This window comes from Melanerpes formicivorus, unplaced genomic scaffold (genome assembly GCF_026170545.1).
Source record: "Melanerpes formicivorus ecotype bairdi unplaced genomic scaffold, bMelFor1.0.p_v2 SCAF_74, whole genome shotgun sequence".
Classification (NCBI taxonomy): Eukaryota; Metazoa; Chordata; class Aves; order Piciformes; family Picidae; genus Melanerpes; species Melanerpes formicivorus.
The window spans coordinates 3,235,058-3,260,566 of NW_027142426.1; the positions used below are offsets into that span (position 1 = coordinate 3,235,058).

The 25,509-nt window shown below is 52.6% G+C and overlaps 1 protein-coding gene across 3 annotated transcripts in view; it reads left to right on the top strand.

The window, feature by feature from the left end:
* Window positions 1-25,509, top strand: part of PLXNA1 (plexin A1) — a 124,827-nt gene that overhangs the window by 71,944 nt on the left and 27,374 nt on the right. For all 3 annotated transcript variants that reach the window (XM_068163797.1, XM_068163799.1, XM_068163798.1), the window contains exons 10-21: window positions 2,157-2,357; window positions 11,038-11,134; window positions 11,506-11,696; window positions 15,739-15,890; window positions 16,228-16,348; window positions 16,671-16,807; window positions 17,333-17,500; window positions 18,374-18,467; window positions 18,952-19,191; window positions 19,951-20,094; window positions 20,816-21,050; window positions 22,374-22,516. In XM_068163797.1, coding sequence (XP_068019898.1) covers window positions 2,157-2,357; window positions 11,038-11,134; window positions 11,506-11,696; window positions 15,739-15,890; window positions 16,228-16,348; window positions 16,671-16,807; window positions 17,333-17,500; window positions 18,374-18,467; window positions 18,952-19,191; window positions 19,951-20,094; window positions 20,816-21,050; window positions 22,374-22,516 — 1,923 coding nt within the window. The remainder of the gene's footprint in view (window positions 1-2,156; window positions 2,358-11,037; window positions 11,135-11,505; window positions 11,697-15,738; window positions 15,891-16,227; window positions 16,349-16,670; window positions 16,808-17,332; window positions 17,501-18,373; window positions 18,468-18,951; window positions 19,192-19,950; window positions 20,095-20,815; window positions 21,051-22,373; window positions 22,517-25,509) is intronic.

Sequence of the window (25,509 nt, forward strand, 5' to 3'; positions counted from 1 at the left end):
GCAAGTGTTGGGTAATGCTGGAGCAAGCTTCCTGAGTGGTTGGCATTGCTCATAGGGGATATGAGTTGTCCCAGTGCCCCCACTCCTCTGGGCACCCTGGGCGCCCACCAGCACCAGGTGCTTCCTGTTTGGGCGCAGGCTGACATTTTTGCTGGATGAGACACTTCTGCCTGCAGATGTGGAGCATGTGACGTCACGAGGGGACTCGGCTCAGACTGCAAGTCAGCAAAACCAGCTTCTGGCCTGCATGGGGAGAGGGATGCACAGTGCGGCTGCGCTGCCCGGCCTCGCGTGGTCTCAGCCACAGCCTCGGCTGGGCTGGCAGCAATAATTGCAGAAAAAATAAGGAGGTGGAGGTGTTGGAGGGTGAGATGAGAGCTAATCCTGGTGGAGGTGAAGGTGCATGCCACCTGTGGGGTGCCCTGCAATGTGAATAGAAAAGAATTAACCAGGTTGGAAAAGACCTTGGAGAGGGATCAAGCAGATGGGGACTTCTACATCATCAGTACTTCTGAGCTGGGAGCCCATGGGGAGCAGCTGCCTCACAGTGGTGGGTGCCAGTTGTTATCCATGTGGGTGTGTGGGAGCTCCTTGCTGCAAGCCTTGAGCTCGTTCTGAAAGAGGAGCAACTGAAGCCTTTTGCAGAGGGGCAGCCATGGTATGGAACAGGGTGGTGGCAGAGCAGCACCAAGTTTCCCTAGACTGTCCCAGCCCCATCACAATCTCGGGGTTGGGGCTGGCACCACTTTTCCTCTTTGCTTTCACTTTGTTTTGGGGATGAAGTTTCTTCCCTCACAAACCATGCTTTTGCAGAATACAGGCTTGTGAATAGCAGAAAGCCTAAAGAGTAGAATTAGTTGGTGTTTTGTGTCAACATTTGCTAAATGAAACAGTTTCTTTGTCGTTTCTCAGCATCATTGGAAAGCAATTCTGCTAGATTAATCCTGCTGGCTGGGGTAAAGCCTGGTGCTGGGCAAGGTCTGGCCCAGCTGGCTGTGGGGTGGCAGGAGGCAGCAGGTCAGTGTTGGCCTTGTGTGGCTGCTGGTGGTCTTTGGGCAATAGCTGCCCCTGTAGCCACGGTCATTGGCAGCCTTGTGAGAGCAGCAGAGTGGCTGTGTCCGCTCCCAGCGCTGCTGCTGCCATTCCTGTTTCGGAGCAGCTCCATGCAGCACACGTTATTCCATCTTGATGTTATTTCAAGCTGATACTTCCAGGAGGCTCTGCCATAGGTGTGAGACCTCTGCCTGGCTTGGCAAAGCTCACGTGGGATTGCATCAGACTGTTGTTGCCGAAATGGCACCTGCTGGGGCCATGGAGCTGTTTTGCTGCCTGAGCTCATTTATTTTTGCTCCCTCCTGCTCCCCTGTGCTTTGCAACAAGGCTCCCCAGCTTCCCTGGAGCAGCTGGGAGCCTGTGGCTATTAATAGTTGAGTGCTTTGCTCTCTCAATGGCTCCTTCCTTGGGGAGTGCCGGGCATAGCAAGGTCGTGTCAAGCCCCTTGCTCTTGCCTTCCTCCCTGGCTTGGACTCACCAGCATTGAGCCATTGTTTCCTGGGCAGCCTGCAGCTGGGCTGGTTGGGGTGATGCTGCTTTGAACTGGCCATGGATAGAAGCAGCAGCAGCAAAACACACTTCAGAGCAGGTTCTTTGCAACACTGCAGAAGCACATAGCAGTGTCAAAGTGTGAAAAGGCTTTTCTATCTACCTGTAAAGGAAGAGGATTGGAGGCTGTTAAGGGAAAGAGGAGGGTTGAGAGGGTAGCCTGGCAAAGCATAGACCAGTAGACATTAACTCTGGAATCTTGTGACTGCAGTGATGATGTTAAAGACCATCTTGGTATCAGTTGATTTGTCCAAACATGTATTGCTGTTGCAGTGCTTACAGGTCCCATAGCTGAATCTCCTCCCCACCTCATACCTGGATCAACCTGAGCTTGGGAAACACCCCACTGCCTCTCTACTATCTCTGTCTTCTGGGCTTTGATCAGAGCAGCCATGAGATGCTGTTTTGGGGTTGGCTGCACAAAAAGATTTACTCCAGCCTGTGCTCAGGGTGGTATTTTTGCCATGCATTGCCCAGCCTGCCAAGCAAGGAAGGGTCAGTGGGATGTTGAGTGGTGTTCTCTTCTCACCAGCTGCTTCTCATTTCTCTTGCAGGATTGTCCCCAGATCCTGCCCTCCACCCAGATCTACATCCCTGTGGGTGTAGTGAAGCCCATCACCCTGACGGCCAAGAACCTGCCCCAGCCGCAGTCCGGCCAGCGCAACTATGAGTGCATCTTCCACATCCCCGGCAGCACCACGCGAGTCACTGCCCTGCGCTTCAACAGCACCAGCATCCAGTGCCAGAACACCTCGGTGAGTGCCCGCCTCGCCTTGCTGCCGGCTTCCTTGGCAGGCTGCTCCTTCCTGCCCTGGGACCTCCCTGCCTCATTGCGCAGCTGGGTTTGCTCTCTGCGGGCAGGTGGTGTGGGTTTCTGGTGCTTGTGGGGTGTGAGGTGGGCTCCCCTCGCTTCTCCTGGGTGCCTGGGGAGGCTGCTGCTTGGGGTCATTCTGGGTAGGATCAGTGCCAGAGCCATCCTGGGGGACCTGCCAGGCTTTAGGAGTACTTCCAAGGAAATTGGCTTTGGAAAGCTGAAGAAAGTTGTCTGGGCTGGAGCCAGCTGGCCTGAACCTTCCTTCTCCTTGCCGCTTCCTTCTCCTTGCCGCTTCCTTCTCCTTGCCGCTTCCTTCTCCTTGCCGCTTCCTTCTCCTTGCCGCTTCCTTCTCCCTGCCGCTTCCTTCTCCCTGCCTGCTCTTGCTTCCCCCTGACACCAAGCCATCCCCCTTTACAGGCAGGATTGAGCTAACACCTTCTCCATGTCCTGCTGTGCACACGCTTCCCCACATGCAGCCATGCCTACAATCTCCATGAGTGCTTACCCTCCTTCCATGCAGCCCCGCTGCATCTCCAGCTGGCAGCTCCCTCATCCCACCACCTGCCTGCCTGTTCTCCATCCCCAGCCCCTGCTGGTGCATTGCTGCCTGCCTCTCTGTCCTTGAACCCTGCAGCTCTATCACTTAATCTCTCTCCTGCAGGCAACTCTGCCTGGTCTGCCCTCTCTGGTTCCCTTATCACTAAGCATGGGGTTGTTTTGTCGCCCCTCAGTGAGCGATGTATGTGCCTCTTGCTGTGCAAGGAGTGCCAAACACATAAGCAAACTCACCCAGGGTACTAAGCACCCCCCCCCCCCCGCCCCGAAACTGATTTTGCTCAGCTCCTCAGCTGCCCTGCTGAGCTCTGCACCGACCTGCCCTCGTCTGCATGGAGCCAGCCCTCCCTTCTGCTTCTTGTTTAATCCTTTTAAAATTTGTTTTCCATCGCTCACACTGTGAAAGCTCATTTGCAGCCTAGCACCAGCACCAATCCCTGCTCCCTTTGGTGGCACGAGTGACATTTAGAGACCATTGAAGATGAGCCCTGGCTCTCTCCTGCCTCCAGCACTCCCAGGGCTGTGAAGCATTTGGGCAGGGGGAGCATCCTGGGTCGCTGCCTCCTGCCCCCGGCATCAGTGCTGGAGATGCTGTGCTGCAAGGGCTGTTTCTTGGTGACATGCAGTTTGCAAGGAGCAGAAATACTCCTTATCCTGAGCTGCTGGCTGGAAATGGTGGTGGTGGGACTGTGCTTGACCTGGAGGCAAATGCAGGCAGTGGCACAAAGTGCAGGCTCCAGAGAGCAGCAGGACCAGAGCAGTGTCTGCAGGACTCTGCTGCAAGAAGCTGTTAGAGAGGCAGCTTAAGCAAAGGTTGGTGGTCTTGCTACTGTGTTCAGGGGGAAAAAGAAACTGCCCAGTGGAGCTGACTTGGTTGCTGGTCCCTGATCTTAATACTGACTCTCATCAGGGCTTCACCATGCAGATCTGCCCCTGGACCCATCACCTGCAGAGGCTGGTGTTAGTGTTTCAAGGGAAATGCAATGGCTGTGGGTGCAAAGATACATCATGTGGGTGGGGATCCTTCTCTGGGGTCTCATTACTTCTGGCAGCCAAGCTTGCCCACTCTATCTCCAGCACAGCCACATGGGAGGTTTCTTATGGTTCAGCTGATCTGTGATTGTCCCAGGAGAAGGCCGGTTACGTCGGGTACCTGTTTGGTTGTCTGAAGGCTGTTTTGCAGTGTGTCTGTGCCTGATCCTGCTGCTGGAAGACCTGTGCCTGGAAATGGCCTGGAGGAACCATTACCTTATTGCAGAGTGGGGAAGAAATGTGGCCTCTCTGTGCCAAAGGGAGAGCCCAGTTTACAGGGACCCCAGCTGGGAATAGAACTTCATTAGCACCTGGGAGCTAAAACTGCTTCTGCCTGGGGCACAGGAAGTCTATGACAGAAGCGGATGTTGGCTCGCAGACCTCCATCCCTCCTGGTGATTTGCTGGTTCTGAGCTTTGCAGGGATGTCTTGTGAGCCTCTGCCTGGCACGAGCCCCTCAGCCAGCACAGCCTCCTGCCAAGTCTTTTCTGCCTGCAACTGGCAGAGCTGGCAGTTCCCTCTTGCCCAATTCTTTACCCTGCAGTTTGGCTTAGCGGATTCAAAAGCAGTTTGGGATGGTGTGTGCTGCACTGCGGCTGCATAGTGCAGGCAGCAGCCCTTGGCTCCACTGGGGTGTTGGGTGAGGTGCCTGTACTGGAGCCTTTACCTAACAGAGACAGGACTTGGTGTGGGGGGTTAAATATTTTGGACTTATTTCTCCCCAGTAAGTTCCAGTTTACAAGGCAGGAGGGAGGTGCAGAATCGTAAACCACCGCCTATGTTTTCCAAGGGGTACTGTGGCTGCCAGCACCAGTGTCACAACCTCTGCAGCTCTTGTCCAAAGGGACTGCCTCCTTGCCCTGTATGGGCCCTATGCAGAGCTGAGGTAACCCACACCTTCTGGACTGCCAGTGGTGGACCTTTGACCTGAAAATTACCAGAGATGCCCTGAAAACAAAGGAAATCAACTGGAGAGCCTGTGAGAGGCATTGTGGGCTGTATAGGAGTGGGTGTCGGCAGCTCCATGGTGCCATGGTCTTGGGCAGGAGATGCGGCTTTCAGGCACAGAGTGTCTTCACAGACGGAAGAAGAGAGTTTTGGCTTGAAAGAAGCTGTCTTGCTTTCAGGGTCTGCTCATCTGCTTTAACATTTGAGGGCATTTAGCCAGGCTGCTTTATGGTGTGGGAGATTCAGATTCACACTTCTGTGATGCTTGTCTCCTCTCTGTCTTTTTTTGCAGTCCGTCTGGCTGGTTGATAGCACTTTAGGCTTCTGTGCAGTCACTCACCAATGACCTGCTGGTTCTTCCATTGCCATTCATCCCTAGGATTTTGTGTCTTGCCTGGTGTGGAGGGTGCTGGGCAGTGGAGAAATAGCGAAAGGATGACTTCCTCCCAGCCAGCAACTGAGGAATAGATGTCCTCTCCGAGGGAAGGCATTTACTGAGGCTTTATTTCCAGGAGTTCAATGGGATCTAAACAAGAGGTTAATTACCCTGCGGAATTAGGGATGCTTTCCTGAATTGTGCGTGAATGGAAGGGATAATAAGTCAAGCCAGGCTTAAAACTCCTGGTCTTTTGTTTAATTTTAGTGCTTGTCAAACTCCAATGACTTGTTAGCACTTTGAAGAAAGGACATTTTGTTTAAATATTCAGCACTCCATTCATTAAGGTTCGAGTGTTGACTATAAACATCATTTGAGACACCCAATAGATCTTCAGCAAACTCAAGGGAGACAGGCCTGGCGTTCCCCATGCATCCCAGCAGGGCAAAAAACAAGCCCAATAAAAGTGTTTCTGCTTCCTCACTCTGGTCTTTTCTTTTTGTTAGCTCCTTAAAAGGCAAGCAACCCTAAGGATTTCACACATGTGTTGTAAATGAACAAAAAGGAAAGACAAGCCTAACTAAGAAATTAAATTCTTTGCCAGTAAACTTTTTTTATTGTTAATTGTTACTTTTAATCTTCTGGAGGCAGAGATTTCCAGGCTTGTTTCTTGCAGCCTAGGGTGGAGAAATGGTCACCTGTCTTAGTGTGTGCATGTAATGTCACTGAGTTTCATTATCAAAGCATTCCCTGCCCTTGCCTGTTCTTTCCCATCTGCCATCTCTCAGTGGAGCTCATTCTTCTGATTGCTGCAAAAAATAAACAGTTTAGCTGTTGGAAAGTGTCACAGCCCCAAATCTGCACTACTGCGTGTAGTGGTGGACTTCATCTGATTTAGTCCCGGCCTTGGCAAAATGGCTACAGGTGTTTCTTGCTGTCGAGGGTCTGGGTTTTCTCTCCGGAATGTTATTTTCAGTAGCCCCAGAGCTGCTCTTTCCCTTTAAATGTAAAAATAAGAGGAACCCCTGATCTCCTTTCCATGAGCATTTGACTTTGTCATCTCAGCACTTTAAATTAAGCCTCATGCCTCAATTATTTTCCTTTCCTTTTAACTGAAGCCCCGTGTGGGCAAAGAGCAGCTGTGTCGCCTCCCTGGCTCCCTTTTGGCTCTTTCCTCACCAATCCCTCTGGTATGGGCAGCACACCCTGCCCACCCATTTTGGCTGCAGCTCTGGAGGTCACTGCTTTCTGGCCAGTCTTGGGGGCTTGGATTGAAATGTTCACCCAGGAGTGGCTTATTCCCATGACAAGATGATGAGGCCACTGAGCAAACTGAACTATCAGGGGAGCATGTGAGTGGTACTCAGTGCAGATGCTGAAACCAGGGTGCCCAGCCCTGGATGTGGATCCTGGGCAGGTATGCAAGACCTGGTAGATTTACTTTTTCTGGGTGATTTTTATTATGGTAGAGCCTGAGAGCTGCTCTGACATACTCCCAAGGTCTTGGCTTCTCAAATGCAAAAAATTTGGGCAGGAGGAATCCAGGCGAAGCAGCTAAAGTGTGATGGGGGAGGGGAGGAGGAGATTTATGTTAAGAGAGCAAAAGGAGATCCAGAATGAGAGGCCAAGCAGTGCCGTCAAGTTGTGCTGTTGTGTGGCTGATGGTGTTTTACTAGGCCTAGGGTGTATTTATGGAGGCACATAAATCATACCCACACGCCACGCACCTCCAGTGCATGGATCTCTAATTAACCAGCCATGGAAAGGGAAGCAGGATTGGAGCCCAGAATGCCAGCACCGTTTGCCAACAAAGCCGTGCTCTCTGTCCTAGCAGTGCCTACATTTATCTTTCCTGCAGCAGTGTTTAAAGTGAAAAGGGAGTATCAGGAGAGTTTGATAGGATCCAATTAAATTCCAGCAGATAAAATAATGATGAATTGCAGTTGAGCCCTGGCGAGACGCGATGTACATTACTGCCGTCCCCGTAGTGCAGGGGAAGGAGTTGAGGTCATCAACTACAGAAAAATAGGACACAGCTGCAGCCCAAGCGCTCCTCCAGAAATGCAGCCCAGGGGGATGGTGCATATGTGAGGGAGGGGGGTTGCAAGGGAGGTTGGGATTTGTGGGTTTTCTCACAGAGGGCAGAGGAGCAGCCCCTCTGCTGCAGTTTGTTGGGGCTGGGATGCCTTATGGCAAGGGATTTGATGCTCACAAGGCCAGCTTGACTTGTATGGGCTGAAAAGGGCTAGTGCCTTGGCTAGTTGGCCTGATGCTTGCAGGAACATCCCAAAATGCATCTCCTTGTAATTGGCCCACAGATTTTGGCATGCCCTCTTGCTGTCTGTGGCTCTGTGCTCTGGGAGTGCTGAGTCCCACACCCCAAAAGGGATCTGGGCAGCTCTCAGTGCCTATCACTGGTATCTGGTATGTGAGCAGTGGGCTTCCTAGAACCAAATGTGAGATCTTCAGGGCATGTGGACCCACAGCCCTTGCAGCACTCTAAGCTGGCAGGTATCCTCTTGCATGGGGATGGGATGAGTGTGCAAATTGGAGAAGTACATGAGGTTGTCAGCTGTTACTTGGGAAGATGCCTGAGATAAGTCTTGGATGAAGAGCCTTGAGACAGGTTTAGTGAGGAGTCCTCTCGCTTGAATCATCATTACAGAAAGCCTTTCTGGGAATAGCCATGTCCAGGTTGATGGGGCTGGCATTGTCTTCTGTCAGCTCTTCCATGCTTGCCTTGCAAACTCTTCCAGCAAGGGACAGAAAGGCTGGCTGGGTTAGGTAAGGAGCCAGACAGCTCATATCTGTGCTGCTGACTCACTCGACATCTTTTCTCCCATCCCGGCACTGGTGTTTTGCTCTTGGGTCTTTGCCTGTCATTTTTTGGTCTCAGAGCAAACGTCCCTTTCCCAGATCTTGGCTTTGCAGGAGCTGTTGACCTGTGCTGCGGGGTGGGGGGAGTGTCTCAGGAGCCTTTGTGTAGCAAAAACTGGTCTGATAGCAGGACTGCCTGGCTAGGTGCATCTCCCCACTCACACCCGCTCTGCCTTCCTCTCCCACAGCTCATCCCAGATCGCTGCCAGCCACAGTGATTGATTAACTGGGAAGTTAATAACAGATAAGTGTTTAATGGATGTTTAGCACCATGTGAGCTGGAAGCAGGGAGGAGCCAGCATGATGGAACCTGCTGGCTGTCTGTGGGCTCTTGTCTAGATTGCATGGGATGGACAGATTGGTAAACCAGCCCCCTGCCTGATTCCCAGTGGCCGGGGGCCTTCAGGGCTGGAAGGCAGCTGCTGCTTTCCTCAGCTGTTGCAGTGGGGGTGCTGCCACCTACATGGCTATGGCTGTGCCCATGGATGAAGAGGGTACTGTGCTGCTTGCACCACAGCAATAGCAGCTGCAAGATGACCTTTTGAAACCCTCCTTCAAAATAAGAGATGCTTTAGAAATTGGAATCTGATTGATCTCAACACCCCAGGAGGCTAAGCACTGATCCACTGTGGCTGTAGCTCCTGCCCACATATGACCAAGCCATGACTCTGGCTCCAGAACCCTACAGGTACCACTAATGGCATCCAAACTGTGGACCCACTGCCCATCCGTGTGGGGCAGGTGAGAAACTGTTTTTTCATTGATATCTGCATCCTCTTGGTGACCCCATGCCATGACCACCAGCTGGGGTGATGTCTCCTGCTCATACCTGCTACTTCCTGCCATACAGTCCTGTATACCTAGCTGTTCCCCACCATCTGCTGCAGCTCCATGCCATGACAAATTCAGCATCCTCATCACAGTGTCCTTTCCAGGGATGTCATCTCTTGTGCAATTGCCCTGTTCCTGTCTTGGGGCTGGTGCATGAAGAGTTAATGCTCTCTCTCCCTCTCCCCCTATTCTTCTTCCTCCAACCCACCTCCCAGAAGAACTAATTTCCAAAAGCAGCCAGGGCAGAGAGATGCAAATAAGTGTTTTGGACAGCTGCAGGCTGGATGCCTTCCCGAGATGCCAGGGCCCCAGATGAGACATGTCAGAGTACAAATTGAAAATGCCAATTTCACTTATGCTGCCACGTGGCTCGACACAGCTAAATTCTGCTCCGGCACTGCCACCGCCCTCCGCAGCACATGCGCCCTTCTGCTGCCATTCTCCCTCTGTTTGCTGCTGCAAGTCTGGACAGCTCCTCATCATGGTCCTGTTGGACATGTCCTTGAATGGGTGTGGAGTAGGAGAAGATGATCAAGTCTGGACTTCCAGCCCAGTTCTGGCTCTATCCTCTCAAGCCTGTTGATGGGAATGTTGCAGAGAGACCCTGATTGTAGATGGTGTGTGATGGAGGTGTGGCTGGAGGTCCTCTGAGCAACCACCGTGAGGTGCTGTGTCTGAGAGGCTGCGTAGTTAGGGGTGATGAGGCTCTTCCTGTAGAGGCAATGTGGTGGTGGAGCTGTTGGGTGCTCAAGAAAGGGCTGAGTTTTCAGCTGAATGTCTTAGGCTTTACAACTGCTGCAGCCCTCCTCCATAGGTTGGGCTGCATTTTGGGGTCCTTCACCCTGTGTTTGCGTGGGGTGGTCCCTCAGACATAGCAGCACCAGCAAAAACTATAGAGGTGAAATTGAAGAGCAGGCTTGGCCTCTCACATGTGCTTTGTAGGGCTGAGGGAGGAGTACATTGCCATAGCCATGCCTTACATTGGGCATGTGCCCTATTTTGGTGCTGTGTGGTGCTGGACATGCTGCCTGGTAGGGAGAGACTCATCACAGAAGGGACCAGCTTTGATGCTGAAGTGAGGACTCAAGTGTCTCTTACTTCCAACAGTTATCTGGGCATTCTGGCTCCCTTCATGGGTCATGTCCTTGCCTCCCGTGGTGGTGGCTGAGCACAGCAGACCCATAGGAGCAGTTCCTGATGCTGGCAAGGGACAAATGTACTTTGTGGGGCAGCAGCTGGAGGAGATACTGAGGCCATCTCCTCTGTATGGCACTGGGGATGTGAAAGGTGATGCTTAGGCAGGCAGGAGGTGGTGGCAGGGCTGTGGCCAGCCCGTGGCCGGTGAGCTGCTGCTGGTGCATCCACCGCTCCCTAACGAACTCCAGCAAGCCATGAATCATTCATTTAATCTCTCCCGACACGCCTGTCATTTTCCCGTGCGAGGAGCGGGGAATCTCTTGCCGAAGGAGGTCATTAGCTGTCAGGGACGGTTCCGACTGCCTTCCTGCCTCCGTATCGATTAAACCTCTCTGCCTGCATGTCGGGGCTGTGTGGGGAATATTGATGGGGCTGCCGGGACTAGGACTTGGGTGTTCAGGCAGGGAAGAGAGATTTGGGTGAGGAGGAGGCACTGGCTGGGCTGGAAGGAGCAACTGAGATGAGTATGTCCAGACGGCAGTGGGTACTGGGGCCTGAATTTGTAGTCCCCTGGAGCAGGTGGGACAGGACCGCTTGGAGTCACCTTCTCACATTGGAGTTTGGGCATCTGGGTGGTGGTGCCGGTCCTGGAGTGGGGTACAACTGATGGCTGAGCACTCTGTGGAGCTGGGAGCAGTGCACCTTAGGGGTGCAGTGTATATATGGACAGGAGGGCTGCTCTCCTGAGATCTGTCTCCTCTGGGTTGATGGGAGATGTTCACAAAATGGGGTTATACACATCTCTGCTCCTCACCAGGGCCTCACTGGTTAATGGGCTTTGCCACCTTCTGTTCCCCTCCTGCAGTATTTCTATGAAGGGAATGACATCAGTGACCTGCCAGTCAACTTGTCAGTGGTCTGGAACGGGAACTTCGTCATTGACAACCCCCAGAACATCCAGGGTGAGTGAGAGATGGGACAGGGGTTGGAAAGCAGCTTGGTGCCCTCCCAGCCTCCAGCCTACCCTTTTCCCCACTCCTGACCACCCTTTGCACCAGTGCCTTGTGGGAGGGAGTGGTGCTCTAGCTGCATTGATCATACAGCTTTCTAACAAGAAGCTTTTCTCCAAGAAGCTTTGAGAGAGAACTCAAAGCTCTGCCTCAACACTGAGTCCAGCGTGCTGGCGCCTCCTCCCAGTGGAGTTTTGTCCCCCTGGGAGCTGGCATCATGCATGCAGGATGTGGGCATGAGAGTGGGTACCCTTCTCCCCAGAGCCCTGTGCCTGTGGGCTGGGGGTGCTGTGCTGACCCCTGCGCTCCTCCTGCCGTTGCAGCCCACCTGTATAAGTGCTCAGCGCTGCGGGAGAGCTGTGGTCTGTGTCTGAAGGCCGACCCCCGCTTCGAGTGCGGCTGGTGCGTGCTGGAGAGGCGCTGCTCCCTGCGGCAGCACTGCCTGGCCTACGACAGCGTCTGGATGCACGCCAGCAGTGGCAACAGCCGCTGCACTGATCCCAAGATCACCAAGGTATGTGGGGACAGGTGGGGGGTGATGCCCTGTGCTGGGGGAGATGGGGGTACAGTGAGGCTCTCTGGTGGCGCTTCACAGCAGCCAAATCTCCTGGGTGTTTAGGACTGAGTGTGGCTTGTCGCCACTTTCATTTCCAAGGCTAAAATCCTCTCTCCACCACCTCTGCGCGCTGGGCTTTGTGGCTGTGGTGGGTTGAAAATTTCCCCCCCCCCCACCATAAAATTGCCAGACCAGCTCAATTGAAAAGCAAATGAAGCGGTATTTACAAGCACAGCTGCAATCTAAAATATGAAATGCAATCAATATGTACAAAACATACAATATTTACTATTAGTATACAATATATACAATTTATAAACAGCACAAGAACCCCCCTGGACAAAGCAGGGGGCTACCAACAGCTTCCCCCTCCCTGTTCCCTTCCCCCCTGTACTTAGCCAAAACAAGAATGCATTCAAAGTCAGCAAAGCCAGCAGAAGCACAGAGCTAGTGTCTGCTGGAGTGAGGAAGCTGAAAGAGAGAGAAAGTTAGCGTACATAACTAGTTTATGTTGGTAATCTGTCCAATGGGATTATATAGAATTTATCATTGTTTTCCTTTTTACATCCAACAGTAATTTATTTACATTCTAACACTTTCTGTTCAAGATCTGTGGAAAATTTCCTAGACACAGCCTAAAACTACCACAGTAGCCTGTCTCTGAGATTCCCACCGCTCCTGCGTGTGACCAAAGGATCGTGGGAAAGCAGTGGCTATAGGTTGCTTCTGCTCAGGTCATCATGCTCACTTGGGCCAGTAGTTCATCATCATCCCCTTTCCCTGACAGCTTTTATGACCTTTGCTTAATAAGATTGTGTATGTTAATATTGATGTGACTGTCTGGGCTGGGCTCCAGGTACATGAGGAGGGACTGGTGGGTATTTCCACTGGATACCTTCTGTTTACCTATGGCTGGCCAGGCCTCACTGGTGTTAATTACTGGAGTCTTAGCACAAGATGTGATCTGTTTGGGTTTCAGTTTCTCATCTGATGGAAACTGGAAATGAGAGTCATGCCTTCTCCCCATGCTGCCTGCTTCTCATGGTGGGCTGGTGCTGCAGTGTCCTGAGCAGTAGCGATGTAGTGGGTAGGGAGTTGCACCCCCATGGGCACTGTGTCCCTCCTTGCCAGGAGTACTGCCTGTAGAGAGTTGATTTGAGCTGGCAGAGTGCTGGCAGAAGAAATGATTTGTTCCTGGGGATGTGGGATCAAGCCCTAGAACTTGCATCGCTACTGGGAGGGTCCACTGTTTTATGCAGGGCTCCCCATTCCCAATGGCTTCCCACCAAGCTCAGGATGAACTTCCCAAAGATGGAGTCCTGGGTATGGTGGGAGTGGAGATCACAGTGGCTAGGTCATTCTTGTGGCCGTGCTGTAGGCTGTGCCCCCCTCTTGTGCTTGTGTGGCTGGGGCTGCAGGCATACGCACACACTGCCACAGCAGCTGATGGTGCCCAGCCTTGGTAGCAGCTCTCCTGCTCTGAATCATTATGAAATTTTGCAATAATTTCAGGTGCATCAGAAACAGATCTGGTAGCAGGTGAGCCTGACCTTGGTGCCACTCTGTGTTAGTGCCTGGGAGCTGGTGTTTGAAGTGGACATGCACAGGTGATAGGGTGATGCTCAGCCAGCAGCCAGCCTGTTGCTTCCTGCAACCCCTGTCCTACACCCTGGGCTGTGGACAGGCTTGGAAATGTTCCAGAGAGCAGCCTAGTATAGAAAAGGTGCCATGGGATGGTGGGGAAAAGTCTCCTACAGTGGTTTCAGGAGGAGTTGGAGCCTCCTTCTTGCCCAGCCTGCAGGGTGCATGTCTCTTCATGGATAGTAGTGCTGGACTGGGAGATGACAATGGTTCTTCACCCTTGGAGTGAAGAGCAACTTGCCCACTCCTCAGTGTTTGGGACAAGCTCCCTCCAAACCTCTATGGGATCCTGCCCAGTGCTGCTTCTGCCCCTCACTCCTTTCCCTGGAAAGAGGGAACCCCTTGGCTTTAGCATCTCCTGGTCCTTCTGTGGCTGCCAGTGCTGGGCATGAGCCCACTTCTTGTGCCCACCACAGCCATTTGCTTGTTGATGTAAAAAGACCCTGTGAAACCAAGTGGTAAAGAAGCAGTGGTGGTTGTCAGGGCCAGGGGCTCAGAGGTGGAGAGGGCAAAGGGGAGGCTTGAGCAGCCCCCACTGTCCTCCTCAGCTCCCTCCTCCTGCACACCTTGCTCAGCTGTGACCTCCCAGCACCGGGTGGCCAAGGATGTAATTTCATTCCCGGGCTCATTTCTCTCCCAGCGCGTGGCCCTTGTCAGCTTTGCCGCGGAGGAGGAGGAATCAAACGCGCCGGAGCGGCTTTCAACACTCGTTTAGACACACCAAACAAACAGCCACTTCTTGCCAGCTGCCCTGGTGAAGCTCGTTTTAGGGGGAAGGCCCAACCTCACACTGGCTGCAGCTGCTACAGTGAGCTCCCATCCTGGACTTGAACAGGCGCTGAGCTGAGTTTAGGCAAACAGCAGCTCCCCACAGCCCCAGAGGGTTTTGTTTATGTATAAACTGTGTGTCGTGGCTGCCTTGGTGGGAGCTGAAGCCCCAGGAGCTGGTCTCAGCTGTGATGCTGTTCCAGGGCTGTCCTGCAGGCTGCCTGTGGTGTTGGGGACTGATGCTGAAGGTAGTCAGTCCCCGGTGCTAATGCAGAGGACAATGGTTAACCCTAGAGGTGATGACTCTGGTGGAGCTGTGCAGAAACAGCCTCTGGCTCCATGTGGTCCATTGGGGCTGCTGGGGATGTGGACAGTGTCCACTGCTGCATGTTTCTTACCCTCTGCTCATCTGCCTTGCCTCACTGCGTGGTGGTGTCCAGGAGTGAGCCTTGCATGAGGTTGAGGAAAAGGAGAAGAAGGTTCCTGGTGGTTCAGGTTCCAGGCTTATAGCCACCCAGATTTGCCAGGAATGCAGAGAGCTCAACATGTGTTTAGTCACAGCATGAGCATGGTTGTGATGTGGGCCTGTCCAAGCACTGGGCTTAGTGCTGGCAGAGGTCCCTTTTTCATGCTAGAGTGGATCTCTGCTAGTGCCACAAGAGCATGAGCAGAGGTGAACATCACCTGCAACAACTAGTTCCTTTTCCTGGGTCAAGATGCATCTTTCTCTTAGACCAACCCAGCAGGCATTATTCTCTCCCACAACTGCTGCCTGCAGCTGCCTTTTCACCTGCCGTGTCTTGGCGTCACCAGGGACCCAGCCTCAGCCCTGGTCGCAGCTGGGGCATGCAGCCCTGCCATTCCTCCAAGTTAATGCTGCAGGTGGGTGCTGAGCCCCCAGGCCAGTGGGCACTGATGTAAAACTGCCTCTGATTGCCTGGTTGGATGCAGCAGTGGACCTACACCTCTGTTCATCTCTCATTCCACTGCCATCTGCCAGGCCACACCTGCTTTATTGGGCAGAATCCTGGTAAATGAGACATGGCACTGGGTGGGGTGAGGTCCCAGGGTATACCAGTGGAGAGGAATCCTGTTACTCTGCTGCCTGCTGTGTGCAGGGACCTGGTGGAGATGATTTGTCCTTTGAGGAGGATGGGGGCAGACCTTGGTTGTGGGGACCTCATCCCAGGTATGTGGGGCCTGGCCAAAAGGCAGGCAGATCCATGTGCTTTCTCGATGGCTCAGCTGGACCTGTGGCTGACACTGACCTGTCTCCTTCCCATTCATTTCCTTGTCACCTGCAAGGCAAATCCATCAGCAGCAGGGTGTCCAAATCCAAACGCTGTGCATGGACACATCTGGCATCTCCTGGCTTGTCCCTGGGGCAAGTTGTGGACGTGGCTGTCATTCAGGAGGTCATTCCTGTTTTGTGGGCTGCTTACAGGCACACTGGCATTTATCATCACCCCTCTATTCCTCGCTGCTTGTAGAGGAGTAACAAACATCCTGCAGCAACCTAAGCTGCAGCTCGCCTGAGCGAGGTGTTCCTGCAGATCTGCTCCCTTGATTGACAGGCCATGCTCTCTCCTAGCTGTTCCCTGAGACTGGCCCTAGGCAAGGGGGGACCCGTCTGACCATCACCGGCGAGAACCTGGGCTTGAAGTTTGATGACGTTCGCGGGGGCATTCGAGTCGGCAAGGTGGCCTGCAGCCCCATCGAGAGCGAGTACATCAGTGCTGAGCAGTAAGTGCCTGGCAAGGGGTGGGCCCGCTCCAGATTGCCTTGGGGGTAGGCTGGGCACAGGGGTGCTGCCCTGTGGGGCTGCAGAGACATGGAGGTGACTGGGGGAGAAGAACATGCTGGTTGTGGTTACTCTGGGAAGAGCCCAAAGGCTATGGGGAGGCTGCCCACAGGGCTGGCAGTGGAAACAGTCACTGCCTTGTTTTCTCAAGAACCTGCTGGCACCTGGGACCTTTGCTTGGTGTAAGATCTGTCCCTTCCTGAAGCTCATCCATCCCTACCATGGCACAGGGGTGTCTTGGTGCCAGGACACTAAGGCCTCCTTCCCTTTTTCCCTCAGGATTGTGTGTGAAATTGGAGATGCCAGCTTGAGCAAGGTCCACGAGGCACGGGTTGAAGTGTGTATCCGTGACTGCACAACCAACTACCGGGCCCTGTCCCCCAAGAGCTTCACCTTTGTGGTAAGCCCCATGCCAGGAGGTGGGTCTGGTACTGTGGATGGTTTTCCAGGCAAGTTGGAAAATGGGCCATCATTTCCTCACGGGGCAGTTGAGGAAGCTCTGGGGAAACACTGGGTTGGTCATGCTGGTTGAATTTCTCCGAGGCTGCCGCTGCTCTGCCTCCCTGTGGTCCTGCTGGCACTGCCAGCCCTTAGCACCATGCTCTGCTGGTATCCTACAGGTCCCTCGCTTTTGTGGCCTGTCACCTGCTTGGGGTTGCTTGGGGACATGAATTTCAGTCTCTAGGCTGTCTGATACCAGAGATGCTCTTTTCCTTTGACAGACACCCACTTTCTCCCGTGTGATCCCAGCACGAGGTCCTCTGTCCGGTGGCACCTGGATCGCCATTGAAGGCAGCCACCTCAACGCTGGCAGCAACGTTTCTGTGACCATTGGGGGACGGCCTTGTGCTTTTTCATGGTGAGGAGCACAGAGGCAGTGGAGGACAGGTGACAAGCACCTTCAGAAGACAGAGAAAGTGCTGGGAGCCAGGAGGGATCCCAGGGGACCAAACACCACGGGTGTCTGGAGATGTCTCCTGCAAAACCTCTGTGTGTCAGAGGCTGCAGGAAGAGCAGATTTTTCTCTAAAAGCACAAAGCCCTGAGGCATGAAGTGGATAATTTTTAGATTAGGGATGATAATGGAGCGGCTCTTTAAATATTTTCCTGCGGTAATTACTGGTTATCAGCCCTAATCGCTGCTGTTTGCAGCAGCCGCACGATGGGAACGCTCAGGAGCTGCTCAGCCTTTCCCGACTGCCTTTTGTTTCATTTCTTCTTGTTTTTTAATCCCATTTTTACCTCCTTTTTCTCTTTGCCTGTTTTGGAGGATTCAGAAGGGCAGAGGGGCTGGGGCAGAGGGCTCCTAGGCAGCATTGGGCACCCCCAGCCACTCTCACCTCCCTCCTGCGTGGGTACCGATGGGTTATGCTTTTCTGCCCCAGGAGAAGCGCCCGTGAGATCCGGTGCAGGACCCCCTCTGGGCACACCCCTGGCGGCTCTCCTATCCTCATCAACATCAACCGGGCAGAGCTGAGCAACCCAGAGGTGAAGTACAACTACACGGAGGATCCTACCATCCAGAAGATCGATCCCGAGTGGAGCATCAACAGGTGACTCATGGGGTGCCCACAGGGAGCTCGTGGGACACCTGGGGGGCTGTTTTCTGCACAGATCCCCTCCCGCCTGGTGGGCACATCTTAGTGCTGCTGCGATAGCCACCGGGGCTGTGCTCCAGAGACCCGTCGAGAGACGTGTGAGCAGCAGCTTGGCACCAGGGGCCTGCGAACTCCTGGCCTGCAGTGCTCAGCCTGGCAGGGGGCAAGAGAAGAGAGCGCTTTGGGTCTGGTTAATTTCAGCTTGACATTTGGCAGTGGCAAATAAAATTAAAATATTTCCCATCGGGGGATTTTTTGAAATGTTTACATATTTTTCTAAAAGGTTTGAATTGGCTGGAGAGGAGGCAAAGAAATCCATTAAGAGCTGGCACCAGGGGAAACCTTCCCCAGGGTGTTGATGAGGAGTGAGCTCCCCAGGAGCACGGCCGAGCTCTCCAGGACCACAGGGCTTTTAACACCAAGTTACGGAGAACACTTGGCAGGGCTCAGGCTGCTCTGCCACCCACTGCCCGCATGGAGAAGAGGGTGGAAGAGAGGATGTTCTCCTCCTGGGGATGCCTTCCCATTGCAGATGCCTGGTCTCCTTTAGCTTGGAAGCTGCTCAAACTGGACACAGGGTGGGATGTTAGTGTTAATTAGCAGGTTTTACATCTCTTATTAGCCCCTGGGTCAGCTGAGATGTTTTTCAGTGGTGCATGCTAGATTATGCTAGCCATGGTGACATCTGAGTGGGATAAGAGGTCCCCAGGGCATTGTGGCTCACCCAGACTGGGACAGGTGGGTTAGTGGGGGATGGATAATTCCCTTCCATAAGTGGGGAACCAGTGCCAAACTACCTTTCCTAACCCATTATCTCCATGTCTCTAGCGGTGGGACGTTACTGACTGTGACTGGCACCAACCTGGCCACCATCAAAGAGCCCAGGATCCGAGCCAAGTATTCCACCTCTGACAGGGAGAACGTAAGTGGTGGGGGCTGGGGGCAGGATTCTAGGTGGAGGGATGTTGTCCCTCTGCAACACAAGGCAGAAAGCACATCCCTTGCCCCTCAGGTGTGATGATGAGGAAGGTCTGAGATACGGGGGTTACCACCCAAGGAGAGGCACTGATCTCTGTGGAGAACCTGCAGCCAGGTGCTCCCAGGAGGAGGTTGAGATCTGAGTGTGCCCAACTGATGTGAGGTTTGTGGGATGTCTGCAGAACAGTAACAGAGCGAGCTTGTCCCAGGAGTGCTCCCATTTGCCACCCCTTGCACATTCCTTGCAGACAGGAGTCTCTCTCTGCCCCAAGATGGGAAGCGGTGCCTGTTGTAGTGACGGCACAGGACAAAAGATCCCAAGTCTAAACTGTGTCCAGACCTGCTGTTTGCAGGAGATCCTTGTGAGGTCTGGTCCTGACCTCCCTTGCTTGGGAGCTGGATTTGACCTTTGTCTATGCCTTCTGCAGAACTGCACGGTCTACAACGACACCACCATGGTGTGCTATGCGCCTTCCATTGACAACCCTGTGCGGAGCCCTCCTGAGGTTGGCGATCGCCCGGATGAGATTGGCTTCATCATGGATAATGTTCAGGCCCTGCTGATCATCAACACCACCAACTTTGTTTACTACCCAGACCCTGTTTTTGAACCACTTAGCCCCACAGGGATGCTGGAGCTGAAGCCAAGCTCTCCCCTCATCCTCAAGGTAAGGCAGTGTGTACCAGAGGACATATGGGCAGGGAGGTGTCCCTCTGTGGAGGTTGCTTTTTGTCTCTCTTGGGCAGTATCCTGCACTGTGAGAGCATGAATCTACTCAATGCATCAAGAAGGGTGTGTCCAGCTGGTCTAGGGAAGTTCTTTTACCTCTCTACTCTGCCCTGGTGAGACCACACCTGGAATACTGCATCCAGTTTTGGGCTCCCCAGCTCAAGAGAGAGAGAGAACTGCTGGAGAGAATCCAACAGAGCCACAAGGATGATTAGGGGACTTGAGCATCTGCCCTGTGAAGAGAGACTGAGATCTCTGGGGCTGTTTAGTCTTCAGAAGAGAAGACTGAGAGGGGATCTCATCAGTGTCTATAAATACCTGAGGAGTGGATGTCAAGTGGAATGGGCCAAGCTCTTTTCAGTGGTGCACAGTAATAAGACAAGGAACAATGGATACAAACCTGAACATAGACGATTTCACCTCAACATGAGGAGAAACTTCTTTACGGTGAGGGTGACAGAGCACTGGAGCAGGCTGCCCAGGGACGTTTTGGACTCTCTTCTGGAGACTTTCAAAACCCACCTGGATGCATTCCTGTGCAAGCTACCCTAAGTGATCCTGCTTTAGCAGGGGGGTTGGACCCAATGATCTCTTGAGGTCCCTTCCAACCTCTAATGTGCTGTGGTACTTGTGTGGGGTCTTTCAAGTGTGCCATGTTGCACGAGAACTGACGGTCTTGTTCCTTGTTCCCTCAAAGGGCAGGAACCTGCTCCCACCAGCTGCTGGTAACTCCCGCCTGAACTACACGGTGCTAATTGGAGACACTCCCTGCATCCTGACTGTCTCTGAGACCCAGCTCCTCTGCGAGTCCCCCAACCTCACTGGCCAGCACAAAGTCACGGTAAATGCTGACACTGGTACCTTTGATTCTTGTGTCCCATGTACCACAAGAGGTTTGGTCTTTATCCCAGCACTGGTCCTGCTACTTGCTTGTCCTCAGGTGAGGACCGGACAGTCTGTGCACATGCAGGAGCATCCTCAGGAGCTGTCTTCCTGCTCCCTGGGTACCACTCTCCCCAGTTACATGTTTGGTAGGACCAAATACTTTGTCCCCATTCTGACACTCTCAGCCAGACATTCCTATGCCCTGGGTGGCCCTGCCAACAGCCTTCTTTTTTCACCGGGTGCCAAGGCTTCCCAGCTCATACCCCAGTGCTGGCTCATGCAATAAAGGAGGCTTCTTTGTCTGTAGGGTTGTAGTGCAGCAGTGCTTACACTCCAGGACCCTGACAGGTTGAAAGGCACCCAGCACAGTCCTCCCCAGGCACCCCACCCATGAGGGAACTCACTTCACATCCCATCTGTTACTGTAATTTTGTCTGAATGAGCCATCAAACACTGCCTGCTCTGTACACACACTGGCAGCATGTGTCCTGCATCCCATTAAAGCACGCCACAACACTCTAAACCAGCTTCTACCATCCTTGAGTTTTTCCATATCCTTCCTTCCATGGGCTGGGAGTCATCCCCCACTACCCAGCACAGTGGGCATGGTGGGGAGGGCTGCCCTGGGCGTATGCTCCCTGACACCAAGGTCCATGTTTTCTCCCCCCATGGTGCAGATCAAGGCTGGAGGGTTCGAGTTCTCCCCAGGGACGCTGCAGATCTACTCAGACAGTCTGCTCACTCTGCCTGCCATCATTGGGATCGGAGGTGGGGGTGGTCTGCTCCTCCTCATCATCATCATCGTCCTTATTGCCTACAAGCGCAAGTCTCGGGATGCCGACCGGACCCTGAAACGCCTCCAGCTGCAGATGGATAACCTGGAGTCCCGGGTGGCACTGGAGTGCAAAGAGGGTGAGGGATCCCTGTACCTTTAATGTGGCTGTCTTCCAGGGTACTGTAATGTCCCACGGTTCAGTGTGCTTCCAGACTTTCCTTGCTGCCTTCCAGAGAGGGAATGGGAATGGGCAAAGCAAACTCAGTTTGGGTGGAATTTGGCGTTTTGGTTTGTTGTGGGTTTTTTTTTCCATTCAAGAAATTCCCTTTCATTTCTCCAAATGTGAGAAGAGAGAGTGAGGAGGGTAGTGAAGTCTGCCTGTGAGCAGGCAGTCAGTCTCTCATTACGTGACAGACGGATGCTGGGAAATTGGACAGAATTCCATGTATGATCCTGCTGATAAAACCTAATTGCCCATTATCCCCCTGAGCTGGCTCCCAAGGCCCTGACCCTGCCAGCCACAACCACAACCAGCTTGGGCATTGTGAATGGAGCAGGCACTGAAAACAAGATAATAAAAAGGGGAAAGAAAGAAAAACCCTTTGCTCCCCCAAATCCTCATCCCTACACATGCCTGTGGATGAAACTGGTGACAGGAGAGGGGAGGGAGCTGCTGAAGGGGATGGTGTCTTGTCTTCCACAGCTGGCAGATAAAAGGATCTGCTTTTAATTAAAAGGCACAATCTCTTCCCTGCCTTTTCTCTTTTCTAGTCCCACTAGTTACAGATAAGATAGCACGCCTTTCAAGCTGACGGTTTGTTTTTTCTCATCAGGCTGACGAGCCTGCAGTCCTCTGCCTGGCTTTCAGCTCCCTTTAAAGTGCCGTTAATTTGATTTTTCTGAGGGTTTTCTCCCCCCAGCCCCTTTCCCTGGTGCATCTCCAGGCCTCCTCTCCCGTCAGCTTTTCCCTGTAGGTGCAATTAAAGGTTCAGGACTCCCCTGCATCACCTTCCCCTGGGAGTTGTGGCTGCCTCTGTTCAGATTGAGAGGTGCCAGGGTGGGTGTGTTCAAGCTCTTCTCTTGAGTAGTATTTAGGTCAAAAAGAAATGAGGACATTCTTGTGGTTTAGGCTAACGTTTTCCCCGCTGAAGCTCTGGCTTTGTTCAAGCCTTGCTGTTCCTGCTGCCTCAAGCATCCCTGGGAGGTTGCAAGTGCTGAGCTGGGGGGATTTGAGCCTTCTGGGACCTGGCAGGCCTGTTCCCAAAACCGCGACTTGATTTATACTGGGGAAGCCATTCCCACCCTCTGCAGCTCAGTTTCTTTATCTGTGAGATGGGCACAGGGGTGTGGAGCTGATGCATGCCTAGGAGGACCCCACCCTTGGGGTGCTGGGGGATGTGACAGAAGCCGTGTGCTGGGACTCTGGGACATGCTCCTTAATTCTGCTTTTCCCCCCCCAGCCTTCGCTGAGCTGCAGACTGACATTAATGAGCTGACCAACGATCTGGATGGGGCTGGCATCCCGTTTCTGGATTACCGCACCTACGCCATGCGGGTTCTCTTCCCAGGGATAGAAGACCACCCCGTGCTGAAGGAGATGGAGGTGTGGTTCTGTCTGTCTCTGTAGTGTTTCAGGGTGGGGATGTGCCCTACCGTAGCCCCTTGTGTGAGTCTCTGTGCCCCAGCCACAGGGCTGGAGAGATGCTTTGGTGGGATGCTGGCCCAGCCTGGTACAGCTAAGAGCTGCCATGAATGCGGACCGGCTGCCAAACGGTTACTGTGCTCCCTGACATTCATATCAATATTTATATTAATATCATTGCTGCTGTCATTTTCTACAGCACTTGCTTTATTCAATTGGGTTTGTTTGATGCCTGACCGGCTGCTCGTTTCTAGCAGACTTGTCCAACATCGCCTGCTTGCTTAGCTCCATTTCCCCACACCGAACCCATCCTTGGCATTCTTCTGCTCCCCAAACCAGCTCCCTCTCCTCTCCTGGCCTCCCCATGTCTGTTTAATTTAGTGCATGCAATTGCACAGCAATTGGCTTCTCGTTTGCTGGGCTGCTGAGGCCACTCTTGATTAGAGAAAGGAGGGGGCTGACCTTAGCTTCCCCTCGTTGCTGACCTGGCACAGTAATTAATGTCGACGTGGGCTTCACAATGTATTTAGGAGAAGTAATTGGCCCTGGTGCAAGATGCATGGTCACTAATTACAACACAACAAGCTCTTACCAACTGCAGATGCACGTGCTGGTGTTGTACGCCAGCATGGCTACAGCACAGGACCCTGGCCCTCTGCCTACTCTCTTTCCCTGATCCCTAATCCCAGCTCTGGAGGGCTGTAGGGACCCCATTTCCATGAATTTCCCCTTGCAGCTCAGGTTTCCGGATACTCAGAGCCACAGCAGGAGTCAGCGTAGCTGCCTCTGGAGCGCGGCTCTTCCTGTCTGTGCAGACTGTGCCTGGCTCTCCTCTCACCTCTGCTCTTGCTCTTAATTTTTCTGAAGAGACAGGGGTGGAAAGGGTATCAAAAAGGGTATCAGAGGAGGAATTTTGCATTGGCTGCAGCAGGGCGAGTAGGATTTTGTTCACTTCCACCTCCCAATTCAAAACATCCCCCTTGAGAGAGCACACTAGCTCAGCCTGGCCTGGGAAACAAGGAGTTAAAGTTGCAAAGGAGGGGGAAAAAAATAAAAAAAATCCCCAAAAGAGATTAAATAGAGCAACTACAGTTGTGTAAGCTGCACGTAATTTAATTGGGTTTCCTTTTATTTGTCTCTTTACTCAGAGTGTAACATTAGCTATTGCAAGTGACGGGCAGGAACCGGCGCTTGCTCACGTATGTGCTAATCCGCAGCCAGCACCAGGCCGCCGGTACCAGCTCCCTTCCTCTGCAGGTTTTGGGTGGGGAGGTTTATGCTCTGTGTGAATTTAACCCTGATTAAATATTTAATTCAGTATTGTTCATTTATTTCTGCTAATGATCAGCAAGTTAAACATAGGGGCCCAGGAAGGCAGCAGGCATGTGAGGACCTCAGGCATTGCCATGCTGCTTGCGATGGGGGTTTCGTGTCCTCTTTTACTGACTCCCAAGGCTTCAGTGGGGTGGCCACTGTTGGGCAGGGCCTATTTCCATCTTAGTGAGATCCTGCTGATCTGCTGATGGGAGAAAGTGTCTTGTCCCGTGGTCTCCTTTGCCTTGTTTTGTCTGCAAAAGCGTCAGTGATATGCAGGGATGGGTATACAGCCTGTCTCCTTCTGCCCCAGTTTTCTTGATGGGTCTGGTAGGTCTCCAATGCAGCTGCTGCTCTCTGGCCAATTCTTGGGTCTTCCCATGCTGAGGAATTGACTGGCATCTCTGTGTCCCAGCAGGGAGCAGCCAGTGCTGATGAACATCAGGCTTCTGCCCAAGTTACTAGCATCATTGCATTGAGGCCCTGCAGAGTCTGGAGGGAGAGGCTCAGGGAAAACATTATGTAAAGCATTTGTGTTCCTAGCAGAACATTATCCTCTGACCTGCATTAAGGGAAACTGAATCATGTGCTTGCTTGTGTGGTGCCCACAAGATGAACCCTGAGGTCAGGGGCAGAGAGGGTTTGTCACTCCCCCATCACCTTTATGATATACCCTGGGGCAGACATCCCCCCTCAGCTGTTTGGTGAGGGTGGCAGTGGCACCTAGGGGCTTGTATCGCAGAATTGACAAGAACTGGGTGGGAAAATGGGGGTTTTATCCAGTGGGAAGGAGTATTTTGGAGGGGGAGGTTAAAATGATGAGGAGTATTACTGCAGTGAAGAGAGCTGATCCAAAGTTTTGATTGAAATGAAATGATTTGATGTGTCAAAACCATGTTCATCATTTTGAGTTGGTGTTTTGAAATGAAAAGTGTTGTTTTGTCTCCAAATATCAACACACAATAACATTTTCCACTTATTCTCAATATCGAGAAGACAAGAGGGGAATAGGAAAAAAAAATAATTAAAGTGAATGTTTTACTATGGCAAAGCTTTTCTCCAGAGAAAAACATCTTTTTAAATGGGGAAAACATTGTGTGGTAAAAATGTTCATTTCTGATAAGAAATGTGGTCAGGGTTGACCAGATCTGAGCTGACAATGGCAGCACAGAGATGAAAGCATTCCAGCCCAATCCCTGCTGGGTCCCATGTGGCCAAGTGTGGCCAGAAATACACCTTCAAACATCTCAAGAGGAAAGGGAGTATTTCAAGCTGTGTGTGGAGTGGGGCAGAACCAGGTTTCTGCTATTTGTTTCCCTGTCTGTAATCCAGCCCCCTATAACCAGAGAGGTTTGCTGCCGGCGGTGCCCGGGGTTGTGGTTTTCTCTGCTTTCTGTGCAATACCCCGTGCACATGTTGCAGTGACTCGGGTGGAAATTGAGCTGCTTGTTAGCTGAAATTGAAAATTACAATTTGTGTGTGTTTGGGAAGGCAAGAGTGTTTGTTTATGGGAAGGAAGTGCGTGTGTGTGCCTGCACACGCGTGGGAGAGAGTCTTTGTGTGGAAGCGTGTGTGCGTATATCTACAGAGAGATACACTGATGCCTGGAGACTGTGTTAACCTGATGCTGAGATATTACA